The sequence below is a fragment of the Cebus imitator genome, unplaced genomic scaffold (genome assembly GCF_001604975.1).
Source record: "Cebus imitator isolate Cc_AM_T3 unplaced genomic scaffold, Cebus_imitator-1.0 Scaffold604, whole genome shotgun sequence".
NCBI classification, from domain to species: Eukaryota; Metazoa; Chordata; class Mammalia; order Primates; family Cebidae; genus Cebus; species Cebus imitator.
The window spans coordinates 695,328-712,243 of NW_016107919.1; the positions used below are offsets into that span (position 1 = coordinate 695,328).

General features: G+C 38.0%; 1 protein-coding gene and 1 pseudogene across 3 annotated transcripts in view; one reads left to right on the forward strand and one right to left on the reverse strand.

Moving 5' to 3' along the window:
• Nucleotides 1-16,916, reverse strand: part of EDA2R (ectodysplasin A2 receptor) — a 46,528-nt gene that overhangs the window by 7,760 nt on the left and 21,852 nt on the right. For all 3 annotated transcript variants that reach the window (XM_017516810.2, XM_017516807.2, XM_017516806.2), the window contains exons 3-5: nucleotides 3,997-4,175; nucleotides 3,370-3,455; nucleotides 1,593-1,757 (exon numbers count right to left, since the gene is read on the reverse strand). In XM_017516810.2, coding sequence (XP_017372299.1) covers nucleotides 1,593-1,757; nucleotides 3,370-3,455; nucleotides 3,997-4,175 — 430 coding nt within the window. The remainder of the gene's footprint in view (nucleotides 1-1,592; nucleotides 1,758-3,369; nucleotides 3,456-3,996; nucleotides 4,176-16,916) is intronic.
• Nucleotides 4,855-7,442, forward strand: LOC108294817 (annotated as a pseudogene).

Genomic DNA, 16,916 nt, shown 5'->3' on the forward strand with positions numbered 1-16,916 from the left:
CCATCTCTCCTCTCCCGAGGCAGCTCTCAGATATTCTCTCATTTTCATCTTCTAGACCCTGGGGTCCAAATGCTTCATTGCTCATGTTTCACGTCCATGCACCCAGGGACTAAGTAACACCTCCTATCTGGGACACTGGCCTCCAAAGTCAGAGACAGGAGGGTCTACCCTGAGTCACAATGTCCCAGGGGCTAGCAAAGAGTAGACAAGAGAGAAGTAGACTTTGAGAAGGATCATAAAGGGACAACAGTTTTCCCCATGTATCCTACAGCCCATGAAATGCTATATTAATCTCCATTTAAGCCAGGACACAACGAAATATACCTCTTGGGTTTTTCAAGATCATCTGCCAGGCCCCAGAGCCAAACTGACCAAGGCAAATCTACATTAGCAGGATCTTCCAGCACAAACAATGCTGCTTTGGGTCCAGTGTCCAGTGGGCTGAAAAGAAGCCCTGAGCACTCTTTTATCTAGTAAACTTTATTATCCCCCTTATAAATCAACTTTATTTTCTGGTCTCAGTTCCTGTTTCAGTGTCTCTGCCTAACTCTCAGTTCCCTTAATGGCACTGAAGCTGCAATGAACCTTGGTATTCTTGGCCGGAGTTCTAACTCTTTGCCTGGTCCTGACCAGCCACCTTCTCACTTCCTCCATCTTTGCCCTCAGTGAGCTGGATTTTCTGTCCCATATTCTTGTCTAGTAGCTGAAGTTGTGCTTAATAAAGATCACAATGTTAGTGTGACTTTTTTTTTTTTTACATTATGGTAAGTTGTATAATTATTTTATTATACATTGGTAGTAATAATAATAGAAATAAATTGAACAATAAATATAATGCGCTTGAACCATTCTCTCCATGGTCTGTGGAAAAATTGTCTTCCATGAATTCATCTAGTGTGACTTTATATATGATTTTCCATCTGGAATTTTGCATGGCCATCTGATATGGACTGGGCCAGACCTCTTGGACATCAGTATTATTTGAGGAAAAAAGTCTAGGTTTGCCAACTCTTCTGGACATTGGGGTTTCAGTTATCTCCATTTGTAAAGTTAGTATACTGACAGCAGTTGCCTTAGACCTCAACCACTTTTATTTCAGTCATATCCCAGATATAGACGAGCCTTTCTCAATTCCTGACATGCTCTAGAATTTATACCTAGTAGTACAGATATAAAGAATTGCAAAAGAACTCAGAAATCAAAAAGATCAATCCTATCTCTTAACAATTAGGAAGAAAGAGTTCTGAAGAGGCTAGATGGCTTGTCTAAGGTTACATAGTAATTTAGAGGTAGTTGTAAAACACAGGTCTCTGGCTTCCTTTCCTGTGGTATCCCACCATACCACATTCCTTTACAAACCTCTGAAATGTAATGAACCAGGTCTTCTAAACTCTCAGGGTTAGCCTCAGTAATCTCTGAAGACCCATGCTTCCTACTGCAGCCCCAGATAGTTCTCCAGACAGAAGACTATTCATGGGGTTTTCAAGCATGTTAGAAAAGGCACATTATTTCTCAACCTCAGAACAGTCCTCTCTTCTGCCAATAAGAGCCTTGTTCCTGATTCATGTGAAATGTTAAACAGCCACCCTTACCACGCTGGCAATGTCTGTTGAAGAACTGCTTGCAGTAGAGGAAGAAGAGCCCCAGGAAGGCCAGGGTAAATACCACTAGCAGGCTGCTCACCAATGCAACAAGTGTGGCCTCCTGAGGGGGCACTGTGGGTTCATCTGCCTCCACTAAGCTCAACTGGAAGGCACCTGTGAGACAAAAAAAAAAGTGGGGGGGCAGGTCAGTTAGTGAGGGCAGTTAACAGTCATCCTGACCCTGGGCCTGGACTTCCTCAGGCTGTCACCCTTCTCCCTAGGGCCTTCCCCAGTTAGAGTGCCTATGCTGGTTTTACTTCTTTCCAGAGCAGGCAAAATTATAAAGAACAAGGCAAAAGAATTTGCACATACTGCTGGTATGTACAAATTAGTACAATTAATCGAAGATGCACATATCCTATGATCTTTCCATGCCACATTTAATAATACAATCCAGATAAATGGCAACAAGCTAAAACATTCATCATTAGAGCACAAGATAAACAAATCATGATATAATCCTAAAATTTTATATTATCACACAGCACTTGAAGACCTTTATGGATCAACGTAAATAATCTATAGGGGAAAAAGCAAATTGGAGAAAGAGAACATGTAGCTTGATATCATTTCTATAAAACATTATAAAATACATAATAACAGTATATATTGGTTATGAATATGTACATATATCACAAAAGAATCCAAGTATTAAAACATTAGTGGAGAGTATGGCAGAGGCATAGTGCTTACCAATTATCCACATGATCCCCTGTATTCCCCTAATACCCTTGCAGTAAGGCCATCAGAGTACTTCCGGCCAATGAACTGTGAGTCGAAATAACATGTGTCAATTCCAGACTGAGGCAGTTAATAACCAGTATGTCTCCTCCATCTCTTCCCCTGTATCATTGACCTGGAAGCTATACGGTTTAGAAGCCACAGTCAAATGAGGTAGGAAGGTCATTGAATAGTGAAAAATAAACTTTATTGTATAAAGTCACTGAGATTTTGCAGTTTGTTTGTTACTGTAGCATAGTCTACCAACAGAATACATATAATTTCAGGACAGTGGTTGTATCTGAGGAGGTAGGGAGATAATAGGACTGAGAGGATCGCGAATTCCATTATATCTGTGAAATCTTCATTCTTTAAAAAAATCTGAAGCAAACATGCAAAATGCTATGATTTATCAGCTTTGGATGGATGCTGGGTAATTGCATTTTAATTTTACATTTTTCTGCACTTAAAAATATTTTTATGTGTTTGAACTTTTTCATGATTTAAAAATATATATCAATAATTTAAAAATAACATGGAAATAGATGGAAGACAAAAATGATAGTAAGATAAATGGATACTGATATAGGCATAGATTAGACCCTAGCTCTTCATTCAGCCGTTACAAGTCCTCAGCCCTCGGGCCTCCTATATATTTCATATAATAGTAATCTCTCCTAAGTGTACATGTGTTATAATTTGTAAAGCACTTCCTAATACCCATTTTATCATTAGACCTAGACAGCTACCACACAACGTATGAAGAAAAATTATTATCATGACTCACATTTTTTTTCAGAGGAGGGAAATGAGGTTCAATGAGTTTGAATGATTTGCAGAGGGTTACATAGATAATATGTCATGAAACCAGAATTCAGATCTGATTCCTTTGCCACTCTACTCTACAGGAAAGGGTACGAGGGGATAGGGGAAGTCTTTACTACCCTATCTTGCTGCTACCCAATGGGTTGAGGAGGAAAGGGAAGAAGATTACTTGAGTACACACATTGAACCTCAGAGGTGGGGGTCTGCTTCGTGCACGGGATGCACTCTTGGTCCTGCAGGCCTCCAATGCGTGTCTTTCGGTAGAACCTGTGATCAGAGCAAATAGGAATGGCAGGGTGATCAAACAAGCAATGCATTTGGACCTGTTCTTCCTGGAAAAACAGCTCCTAAGTATTTTGAAAACCTGAAAGTAAGTGCCCACCCATCATTGTGAGTTATCTGCCTCTGTGTCTTATTCTGACTCAGAAGCCTAGACACTCCACTTCTTTCCCCATTCACCACACCATGTAGCCCAAAGGAGACCTAATTCCACAAGAGAGGGGAGCATTGCTTTGCTACCAAATACACCATAACTTCTTTTAAGTCTACAGTGAGATTTATCTTGAACTTTGTTCCTAGGCTGAGAGTGATGATGAAAAAGCTGTCCAGTACTCATCTGTGACTGACAATGTGCTAGGCACTTTATAGAGGAATCTTAGGAACATACCACTTCTCTCTTCTGGGAGCTTAAACTGAATATTATGTTGATGGTTAGAATACCTCAACTAAGTTCTAAGAGGTGAGGATGGGAGAAACCTCCAACAGCTAGAAAAGCCCAGACAAACTTGGTCTCATAAACCAGGCTCACCTGGGCAGACAGTCTCCACAGACAGCATTAGAAGTAGCTGTGCAGTTGATATTCTGAACACGATTGATGACAGCACAGGTGATGCAAGTCTGACATCTGTGGTGGCCCCAGCTGCTTTTGTACCTGTGAGGAGGGCAGGCTATGCAGTATGCATCTCCACCCTCTCCATAACCACAATCCTGTAGAGAGATGGGAGTTGTTAATATTGCTCTATAGGAGCTTGGAGATGGGATCACCTATGGGACAAGTGGACTTGTACGGAGTAGTATTTTGCAAACTGCAAGTTGTAATGCTACTACTAGGTCATAAGACCAATTCACTAGGTTGCAGCCAGCATTGAAAGATAAAACAGAATAATAGTATCAAATATAAGAGTACATAGAATGAAGCAAAGCTAAGTATTTGTATCAGTCAGCATAGGTTGGTCTTTGCAAAAGGCAAACCCTAAATTTCAGTGTCTTAAAATAATAAAAGTTTATTTCTCACTTATTTGCCTACCAAGGGGTTCCTGAGGGCTCTGCTCTACATCATCCTCAATGGGGTACCCAGAGTTACAGAAGCTTTATCTTTGTGCTGCCATGATTACAATATTGTCAGCTATGTACAAGCTCTTAAAGTTTTCCCCAAGAAATGACCCATATTGCTTTACTCACATGTCCTTGGCCATACACATCACATGATCATTAATAACTACAAAGGGTACAAGAAAATGCAATTCTTCAGTGTGGTGGAATGTGGGAAGCTGAAATATTTGACAAATAGTCTTAAGCACTACCCACATCAGTACTGTTTTATAAAAGTTTTACAGATAAAATACACGAAAGTCAAGCTTTCAAGATGGCGGTAGCTGAGGGGTTGACTGAGAGGTCGAGTTGAAGGCCCTTACCAAGTAAAAGAGGTCAGGAATCACTCCCTCCCCGCTTCTTGCAGTCCTGGGAGCACAGCAGAAGTGTTTTCTTTATTTAACGAACAAGTAAACCATACAAATTGTCAACATGGGACGGAGATCTACATCATCCACTAAGAGAGGAAAATTTATGAACCCCACAGACCAAGCCTGAAAGGAAGCCCAGAAGCAAGAATTAAAGGACAAAAAACAGCGCATGACGGTTCGAGCTGCAGTTTTAAAGATGAGGGATCTAAAACAGATTACCCGAGATATGGAGAAATTGGATGAAATGGAGTTTAACCCAGTGCAACGGTCACAATTAAATGAGAAAATACTGAAAGACAAGTGTAAAAAGCTGGGTGAAGCCTTTGAACGTATTCTACAACTCTATGAAAAAGAGAACAGATATTCACAAAGAATTGAGAAAGCTAGAAGTAGAGTATGAACAGAAGAGGGCTCAACTTAGCCAATATTTTGATGCTGTCAAGAACGCTTAGCATGTGGAAATGGAGGGTATTCCTTTGCCAGATATGCCACATGCTCCTTCCAACATTTTGATCCTGGACATTTTACTTCTTGGTGCCCAGCCATCCTCCATCTTAAAGAAAACCTCAGACTATGGACCTCCAACTCGGGCAGTTTCTATCCTTCCTCTTCTTGGACATGGTGTTCCACGGTTGCCCCCTGGCAGAAAACCTCCTGGCCCTCCCCCGGTCCACCTCCTCCTCAAGTCTTGCAGATGTATGGCCGTAAAGTTGGTTTTGCCCTAGATCTTCCCCTTCTTAGGTGAGATGAAGACATGTTATATAGTCCTGAACTTGCCCAGCAAGGTCATGATGATGATGTTTTTAGCACCAGTGAAGATGATGGCTATCCTGAGGGCATGGATCAAGATAAGCATGATGACAGTACTGATGACAGTGACACTGACAAATCAGATGGAGAAAGTGAGGGGGATGAATTTGTGCACCGTAATGATGGTGACAGAGACAACAATGAAGAAAAGAAGTCAGGTCTGAGTGTATGGTTTGCAGATATGCCTGGAAAATCAGGGAAGAAAAAGAATATGAAGGAACTCCTCTTCAAGCCATGATGCTTCGTATGGCAGGTCAAGAAATCCATGAGGAGGGACAGGAAGTAGAGGAATTTTCAGAAGATGATGATGAAGATGACTCTGATGACTCTGAAGCAGAAAAGCAATCACAAAAACAACATAAAGAGGAATCCCATTCCGATGGCACATCCACTGCTTCTTCACAGCAGCAGGCTCCCCCGCAGCGTGTTCCTCCTTCTCAGGTACAAGCACCTCCCATGCCAGGACCACCACCTCTTTTACCACCACCTGCTCCACCATTACGGCCTCCTGGGCCATCTACGGGCCTTCCTCCTGGTCCACCTCCCGGAGCTCCTCCATTCCTGAGACCACCTGGAATGCCAGGACTCTGAGGGCCTTTACCCAGACTTTTACCTCCAGGAGCACCGCCAGGCCGACCCCCTCTTTGGGGACCCCCACCAAGGCTACCTCCCCTTGCATCTCCAGGTATTCCTCCACCTCGTCATGGCATGATGTGCCCACCTTTGGCACCTCCCCTTGGACCTTCCCCCCGCTGGGCTTTTCCCACCAGCTCCCTTGCCGAACCCTGGGGTTTTAAGTGCCCCACCCAACTTGATTCAGTGATCTAAGGTGGATGATACGAGTGCAGCCACCATTGAGAAGAAAGCCACAGCAACCATCAGTGCCAAGCCACAGATCACTAATCCCAAGGCAGAGATTACTCAATTTGTGCCCAATGCACTGAGAGTACATCGGGAGAATAAAGGGGCTATGTCTGGCTCCCCGAAGAAAGTCAGAGGATGATTCGGCTGTTCCTCTTGCCAAAGCAGCACCCAAATCTGGTCCTTCTGTTCCTGTCTCCGTACAAACTAAGGATGATGTCTATGAGGCTTTCATGAAAGAGATGGAAGGGCTACTGTGACAGCTTTTGATGCCAGAACAGGCTTCTGTTCATAACAGTGGCCCATGGAGAAAGAGACTCTTATTAAACTTAGATGAAAGAGCTGCTTCCATCGTCAGAGTATTTTCTAATTTCAGTTCAAGGAATATCCTAAAATTTAGCCTTGTCCAAAATTTACTGCACATAAAAGAGAGTATTTCATTCAGAACAGATCAGTTATTGAAGCAGTGCTGCTAACATCATTCCCTTTCACACCATCATTTTCATCCTGTTTCTTCCCGTTCTCCAGGTCTCTGGAAATTTGTGATCAGACGGATCTTAGTTGCTTATTTTGTTTTGATTCTTCTTGCGTGTTGCGGGCACTGGAGTAGAGATTTCTGATAAAAGCAGTTTATTTCATCTTGCCTTTTGTGTTTATTTTTAATATTTTCCTGTAAATATGTTGTAATATTTTACTTGTAATGAAATGGATCACAGTGTCACTTCCTAAGACAAGGCAGGATATGTGGGAAGAAAATGTACAATTCTTTGATTAAACTTATTTCCCATTGACCTAAACTTTGTGTGATTCGTGGGAAAAATAAATAAATGTTCTACACCAAAAAAAAATACATGAAAGTATATATTGGGTTGTGATAAAAAGTTATTTCTTACTCTAGGTAATGGTAAAAAATGTTTGAATGCCAATGATACAGATGAGAGGCAAACAGTCTAGCTGGCTCTTGTCTCAGCTCTGGTGCTAACTTTGGCACATATTCCTTCCTCCTGACCCCCAATTTTTGGGCATCAGATGTTCTAACACTTGAGGAAATTGGAATAAATGTTCTCTAAAGATTCTTAGAGCTGACCTGATAGGTCACAGCTCTTTCTCAAAGAAACAACTCTAGTTGTAAAAGGATATTTATTGAATGCTAGTTGTAGCAGAAGCTGGCTGGTTGTTTACTTAACCTATTCTTTATTTCTCCTGGGAACAACACTACTCAACATTCCCTAATCCCACTGGAATTAAGTAGGGGCATGTGCATCATTTTTAGCCAATGAAATATGAATGAAAATATTGTGTGCCATTCCTAGGCCTGACTCAAAAACATGTCCTGTGTGCTACTTACATTTTTTTATACATTCATTTTTCAGTGAATGTATAAAATGTAAACCTTGGAATGAATATGTTAAGAATGACAGAGGAAGTCAGATGAAATGGAGGAGTAGGCAGCTTCAAGCTCTTATGCACCCACAGAAACTTAGAAAAACAAGCAGGAACTGTCATAATCAATGTTGTCAGAACTCTGGAAAACATTCAAAGGCTTACATGAACCAAGTAAATGTTAAATCAAGAAAACGTCCACTTGAAAATAATAGGACAGTTTTCTGCTATTTTTACTTGTACTTGCTATATCCCTCACCCCAGAGCAGTGGCAGTCCTAAAGTAGTGGGAGTTTTAAAGTAGCATCAACCTGTGTTCCTAGTGTGAGACCTCAGTACCTGATTCCAGAGTGAGCTAAGCAAACCTTACTGACAAATTACTGTGTATGTCTGTCCTAACCTCTTTGAGGGCTATTTGAAGGACCCATAAAAGGTATTTATGTATGTTCCACTCAATTCAGAATGCAGATTGGAAAAGTGATAGCCACTGTTTCAAAATGCTCCAAGGCAAACTAACAAACCACAATGCCTAGGGCAAAGATTATGGATTAAGACATAAAACAGACTGTCTGAATCTGGGAGCAAAAGCTGGGGGAGGTTACCTGAGAAATAAGGACATTAAAAAGCATCCACATGGAGGAATTTAGAAAGGTATATGCATACACAGGACAAGACACATGCTCAGAAAATACTAGTGGAGACCTAAAGCTTACATGTCAGGCTGATCTTTAAGCTAAGTACACATCTGGCTAACTGCTGAAGGAGTGCCCCAACACAGAGCCAATCTAAAAGAAATGGGAGAAGTGTGTGGCTGTTTTTTCTTTTGAGTGATGTTGTATTTTAACTTTTAGCATTCAATTAAATTGCTGTCCAAACATTAGCAGAACATGAGCGAAATTAACATAGGTTTCAATTACTATACATGACAAGAAATAGAGTATTTACAAAAATAGTTTGGAAAAACATCTGAACAAATGGACTGCTAGCCTAGGCAGCATGGCAAAACCTTGTCTCTACCAAAAATTGGTTGGGCATGGTGGCATGCACCTGTGGTCCCAGCTACTCAGGAGGCTGAGGTGAGAGGATCATTAGAGCCCAGGAAGTGGAGGTTGCAGTCAGCAATGACCATGCTACTACACTCCAGTCCGGGTGACAGAGCAAAACTCAGTCTCAATTAAATGACAACAATAACAACAACAACAAATGGATTACTATAGCCTTCAACCACACGAAACTAGAAAACAAAGAAAACCAAAACCAAAAATAAAACAGGTAAATGTGAGGAAGAGGGGAATCTGACTTCCAGAGTTACTTCATTACAATACAAAACTGCCCAGTTTTTAACAACAACAACAACAAAAATCACAAAGTGTAAAAAGAAACAAGCAACTGTGGCCCATTCAAAGGAACAAGGAAAAGAAAGAACAGAGAGACTATTCTTGAGGAAGTCTGGACATTGCACTTACTAGAGAAAGACTAAAAGAGCTGTCTTAAATTTCCTCAAAGACAAACATGAACAAAGAACTAAAATCAGGAAATAAATGTATAAACAAAGTGAGAATATTAGTAATGAAAAATGCTAAACAGGAACCAAATATAAATACTGGAGCTAAAAAGTAAGATAAATGAAATGAAAATTTCACTAGGAAATTTGAGTAGGTAAAAGAATGAGCAAACTTGAAGGCAGGACAATTTAAATGATCAAGTCTGAGGAGAAGAAAGTAAACAGAACAGAAGCAACCTGCGGGACATCATGCAGGTGACCAATATATGCATTATGGGATTCCCAGAAGAAAAATAGAGAGATGAGGGAAGAGAATGAATATTTGAAGAAATAATGGCTTAAAACTTCCCAAATTTGATAAAATACATCAATTTACCCATCCAAGATGCTCAAGAAACTCCAAGCAGGCTAAACTTAAAGAGACTCATGCTGAGATACACTATAAACAAAATGTTTATAGCTGAAAACAAAAAGAAAATATTGAAAATCAAGAGTAAAATTATTTGTCAAGTAAAGGTACTTTCAATAAGATAAAAGGAAACTTCTCATCACAAAGTGCAGAGAATGAAAGTCAGTGAGATGACGTATTTAAGTGCCTAAACAAATAAACTGTTAACCAACAACTCTATATACAGCAAAAATATTCAAAAATAAAGGAATAATTAAACCATCCCTAGATAAACAATAGCTAATTGGTATCACTAGACTTGACTACATGAAGGGAGTCTTTCAGGCTGAAATGAATGGACAATGGTAAGTAACCCAAAGCCATATAAAGAGTAAATATGTCTGGTAAAGGTGAATGCATGGAAAAATATGATTCCACTTATATGCAATATCTAGAATAGGAAAATCTGTAGAGCTAGAAAGTAGAGTAGAGGCTATCAGGCACTTTGGGGAGGGGGAAATTGGGAGTTACTGCTTAATGCGTACAGAGACTGTATTTGGGGTAAGAAAAAGTCTTAGAAATAAAGGGGTGATGGTTGCATAACATTGTGAATGTGATTAATGCTACTGAATTCTACACTTAACAATGGTTAACACAGCAAATTTGAGGTTATATATTTTACCACAATCTTAAAAATAATAATGCAATGTACCAAAAATCATGAATTATAAACTTAAATGGGTGAATTGCCTGGTATGGAAACTGTATATTAATAAGGCTGCTAAAAAAACACAGAGCTCCAGTAAGTCTGGGTTTCTGAATGGCTGAGAAGAACCTTCCTGCTCCACAACATGGATAGGAGTTACATTCAGGAATAAACACTTAATCTGTTATGTCACCAAACTTTAGCATTTGTTACAGCAGTTAGTATTACCTGAACTAACATTTAAGTTATACTTTCCCAGGAGTTGGAAAAAGTGAGCATCAGGCAGACTCTAAATACTCCTGCCATTCTGTCCCTGTGTTTGCCCACTCAGACTTTACCCAATGCCTTACAGCCTCACTCACAATGATCCCATATACCAATGGGATCTGACATGGGCACTAGCCATTTTACTCATAATGTAATTTTCTTGAAAAGGCAAAGGGCTTCTTGGAGTCTCTGCTACCTTATGAGCAGCATTGCAATAGTGATAGCTGCCATAACTGTTTTAAACGGTGAGCTGAGGGTCAAACTAACAGGAAACACAATGTAGTGATGAAAATTCCTGATCCAAGGCAGCAAAGACCTAGCTTTAACTCCCACTTCCACCACTGACCAGCCCTGTGACCTTGGGCATGTCATTGGGACTGAATTTTCTTGTCAGAAATAATGCTATCCAAATTACAGATTTGTTAAGTTTACATGAGCTGACCAAATGAACAAAGGGAATATCTCAAAGCAATGGAGAATAGCTGGCTTTTTAAATAGGTCATGTTGTATAACAGAAAGATAATGTGAAAAATGATCAAATTTGATGCATTCCTCACACTATATACCAGAATAAATTCCAAATAGATCAGAAATTTATATATAAAAATTAAAACCCAAAAGTACCAAAACAAAAGATAAATAAATTACTCTTTAATCTGGGAATAGAGAAATCTTATTTAACTGCAACTCAAAGTCCAGAAGCAATACAGGAAAGATAGATAGTTCTAATTACAAAAAAATTCAAAGTTTGAGGATAAAAGATTCATAAGCAAAATTAGAAGACAAATAACAAACTAGTAAAAAAATGTATACCACATCACAGACTAAAGACTTATATTGTAACATACAGAACTGGTATAAATTAACAACAACAACAACTTTATGAGAAACTAAATATATATTCACAGAAAAAGAAACATAAACAGCTCTTATACCAGATAAAAGATGTCTCTTAACTAGACACACACACACACACACACATATAACATACACAGATATATATATATATATATATATATATATATATATATATTGCTCTGTGTAGGGGTTGTGTGTATTGCTTGTCACTATGCCTAGAATATAGTAATCCTTCAACTAACAGATAAACATTTGATGTTGTTCTTCTGGAAAGCAGGTGTTTGTACCATCTAGAGCACTGGAATCGGAAGACCCGTGCCTGACTCCTCACTTACTCGCTTGCTGGAGAAAGGAATGACAAAAGCAAACCAGCATTTATTCAAAGTTAACTGATAAGTCGACTGATTGATTGACTGATTGGTTAGCACTCCCTTTTATTTTATTGGTTAACTCAGAAAACAGTTTTGAAGCAACTACAATGTGTGAGGTGGCATTCTGAATATTGTGACTAAATAATTGAATCAATCAGACAAAAATCCACATATTAATGACATTATAAACTTGTTTATTCTTCATAAAACCTTATAAGAGTGCATTATAATCCATGTTTCACAAATAAGCAAAATTGAGTCACAAATTGTTGGCCTGAGAAGCCTCTTCCCACGGGCACCCACAACTAGAGACGATAGGCTGCAGGGGGCACCTGAGATTCCACCATAAGGACCCAGCTTAAATATCTCTTTATCCTGTGGGTCTGAGATTCTTTTCCCCACAAAGGAACAGGTCGCTATACTGGCAAGTGGTATCTTACTAATAACAAGTGGTCCAGTCTGGGGAATGTTTTTTGACTCCACAACTCAGACACTTCTTTATGCCGACTTAGATGGATCAAGTGACCTGGCCCAGGAAAACTCCTTCTATACCTAAGGCAGCACAATATAAACCCCACAGACCAAAAATCACACCACAAACGTCCTGGAAATTAAATAGTCTTGAGAACTGCAGCTCATAAAAGTAGACCAGAAACTGTATGCTAAACCTAAACAGATGACTGAGTGCTAAAGTAAAAGATTTAAATAGGACTCTGTGTCTCCTGACATAATTGACAAAATGTCCAGAATACAATGAAAAACCACCTATGATAATAAGCATAAGGAAAATCACAACATGAATGAGAAAAGTCAATTAACTGATACCAACCCTTAGATAAAGCAGATGCTGCAATGATTGAACAAGGATTCTAAAGCACCCATAATAAAAATGTTTTAAAAAACAATTGAAAATTCTCTTAAAAATAGAATATCTCATCAAAGAAACAGAAGTTTTGTTTTAAATAAGCAGATGGTAATTATTAAAAATAAAATGACGGAAATTAAAAAGAAAACCTCAGTGGATGGGCTTAGTAGCAGAGAAGAGACAGATGACAGAATCAGTAAACTTGAGGCTAGAACAATAGAATTTATGCAACATGAATAGGAAGAAAACAGACAAAATACAATGAACAAAGCCTCAAGAACCTATGAGACTACAACAAATTATAGAACAATCATATCATCAGAATCTTATGAAAAGAACATTTTAAAAAACGTATATCTAAAAATATTTTCAAATAAATTGGGAGAAACTTTCACAAATTTGGCAAAAAGACCTACAAGTTAAAGAGGATGAACAGACCCCAAATAGAATAAATCCAAAGAAATGCACACCAATACACATCATAAAACTTCGGAAAATTAAAGACAATAAAACAATATTGAAAATAGCCAAGAAGAAATGACATTAACTATAGAAAAACATCCATTCAAATGACACCACAGTGGATTTCTATCAGAAGCCACGGAGGCCAGAAGGAAGTATCACATTTTTCAAGTACTGAAATGAACTGTCAACTGCAGATTTACATCCAGTGAAAATATCCTCGGAAATAAAGGGAAATAAAAATATTCTCAGGCAAAGAAAAACTAACAGAATAAGTTACTAGTAGGCCTACCCTTAAATAATGGCTAAGGGGAGTTCATAAAACAGAAATGAAATGATTTAAAACATGGAGGTGATAAAAGAATTCTTGGAGCATCAGGAAGGAAGAACTCTGGAAGAGAAAAAATATGGGTATATAAAATGTACTATCTTTCTCTTCATATATTTTATAAATCATAGTCAATGACTAAAACAAATTTAACAAAATTATATCTGATATTTGTGACAATGATATTTAATACAGGGGAAAGTAAAGGAATCTAAAGGGAATAGACATTTCAGTACTTCACTTGAAATGGCAAAATGTTGATACCAGTTGACACTGAAAAAGTAATATGTATATTGAAATACCAGAAACACCTGTAAGAAAGTGATACAAAGAGATACACTCAAAAACCCTACAAATAAATCATGATGGAGTCTTAAATAAAATGTTCATGTAATCCACAGGAATGTAAGAAAAGGCAAATAGAGGGACAAAAAACGGAGAAAACAAAAAGAGAATAAAATGTCAGGCTTAATCTTAAAATACCAACAATTATTGTAAATATAAATGATCTATAGAAGCCAATTAAAAGACAGAGATTGGCATAGTAAAATAAAACCAAAGACTATCCAATTGTACTCAATAAAAATTTCTTAAATAAATGAATCATTTTTTAATAAATTAAGAAGGAGCAAATTATCATTAAAAAATGTATTAAGAATTTTCCTTCACAATTAGGAGCCAAAGGAAGTTCTTTCAAATGATTAAAGTGCAAAAATTCTTTTGCTACTAATCAGTTTTAATCGGAAAACATTGATCTTCTTAATTTTACCATGGTTGCACAATGCTGATCCAAAATTTTGATGCTGATGGTGCCATAAGAATAATTATTTGTTCCAGATAAAATACTAACTTATACAACATAAAAGGGTATTTACCTTAAACCTATAATCAAGAATGGTTTATACTGGGAATGCAAGATATTTAAATTTTAATAATTTATTAATATATGTCATCAAATTAATACATCAAAGGGAAAATATATTTAAAAAATCAATAGATGATAATAAAATGAAACAAAATTTAAAACCATTTCTGGTTTTTAAGTACAAATACACTTACATGTTAATATATTTTATATAAACGCTTTTTAAAATACTTTGTTATCTACTATATGTCTATCTACTTAAGTTCCTTAGGTGAGTAGACAAAGAACAGTAAATAAATAGAAACAATAAGAAACAGATCACAAAATTGAAAATGCAAATGGACAAATAAACACAATAAAGTTGGTACATTGTCCCTATCAAATAGAAAAAAAGTAAAACCAAAATTCTTATAAAGCCCTCATAAATTAGTAATTAATACTATAAAGGAAGGCATAAAATTAATAGATGATGAAAATATGTATTATTCATGTGCGGTTAGGCTTCTGCGACATGGGAATTCTATGCACTGTTGAAAATAAATGTAATTGTAATGGAAATTAGTGAAAACAAAATTCAGAAGTGTTATCTGCTGATATATTTCAAGCGTCTTAAAATTGTATGCATTATTTAGCTTTGGAATTACACATCAAGAAAAATGTCCCATGGAAATGGTGTCATTTTTCTGCAATTAGTTATTTACAGTGATGCTTATAAATCATGAATAAAATTTAAAAGTAAATAAAAGTAACTTTAGCCAGATGCTTCTAGATGCTTATTCAAACATCAATGCCCCTCTTCTTCCTATGAAAACACTGATTTCATTCTAGGTAGCATGATGACCAGCCTCAAGAATGGATTCTTGATTGGTCTTAATCATACAATCCCATTCTCATTTGCCAGATACTTATTTCCCAGTCTCTCTTCCAGATAGGAATAGCTACATCACCCAGTTATAGACCATAAGATATAAGGAAAAATCTGTTGGACAGCTTCTAGGAAAAGACTTCTTCTCTATAAAAGGCAAGCTATTTTGACCCTGCAACTGATTCCTGACTTTGACTATTGTGTGAAGATGTGATGCTTCGAGTTTGGCAATCATGAGGCCACAAGCATGAGAACAAAACAGTAAGGTGTCCAAAATGAAGGATTATAAGAGCCTGAGTTCTTGATAACATTGCTGATCTGCCTAACAAATAAAAAGGCTGCCTGTCTCCAGACTTCATTACATAAATAAATATGGTTCATGTCACAGTTAAATTTTATGTTACTTTCAACTTAATACATCCTAATTGATTCTGAGGTGAAATAATCTGCCCAGAGCAAAGATGGGACTCATGCCTACGTGTATCTGCATCTAAAGCTTCTGTATATAGTATATATGTATGTATACTATACAAAATGGATATACTATATAAAATGTATATTAAAGCACATATGGATCTAAAGCTTCTGTGTATAGTATATGTGTATACTATACACAGAAGCTTTAGATCCATATGTGCTTTAATATCCATTTAATACAAGCTTTATATATATGTGTGCCTTAATATCCATTTTAATGCCCAGCTTGACCTAACCTCTGGTAATCTTTCCTTGGTTCTGGGATCCTTTATTAACCATGTGGGTACCCCACTATGGGACATAATACCATGAGTAAAGACTTAGAATTAGTGGGCCGGGAGCAGTGGCTCAGACCTGTAATCCCAGCACTTTGGGAGGCTGAGGCAGGCGGGAGTTCTGCCTTAGTTCCCAAACTCCTCACAAGGTCAGGAGTTAGAGATCACCCTGGCCAATATGGTGAAACCCAGTCTCTATTAAATATACAAAAATTAGCTGGGTGTGGTGGCATGCACCTGTCGTCTCAGCTGCTAGGGAGGCTGAGGGAGGAGAATGGATTGAACCCAGGAGACGGAGGCTGCAGTGAGCCACTGTACTCCAGCCTGGGTGACAGAGGGAGATATCATCTCAAAAAAAACAAAAAATTAGAATTCGTACTTGTATCCCTTGATATCCCTGGGCCTCATTCTCTTCATTTTTTAAAATACAAAGGTAGGAAGAAAGTGGGCTAGATAACTGCTATATTGTTTTCTAGCCACAGACTCATGTAACTTTCCCACCCAAAACCCTCCAAAGAGTTCCTAGTGCACTTAGAGAAAAATGAACATTTCTCATAGAGCTCAAGCCCCTATCTGGTCTGGTCCATACCTCTCTCTCTGACCTCTTTGTGTACTATTCTCCCTCTCATTCACCATACACCCATTGTTCCCTTTTCCTTCAATATGCCTAGTTCATTTCACCTTGTGACTCTGCACTAGTAT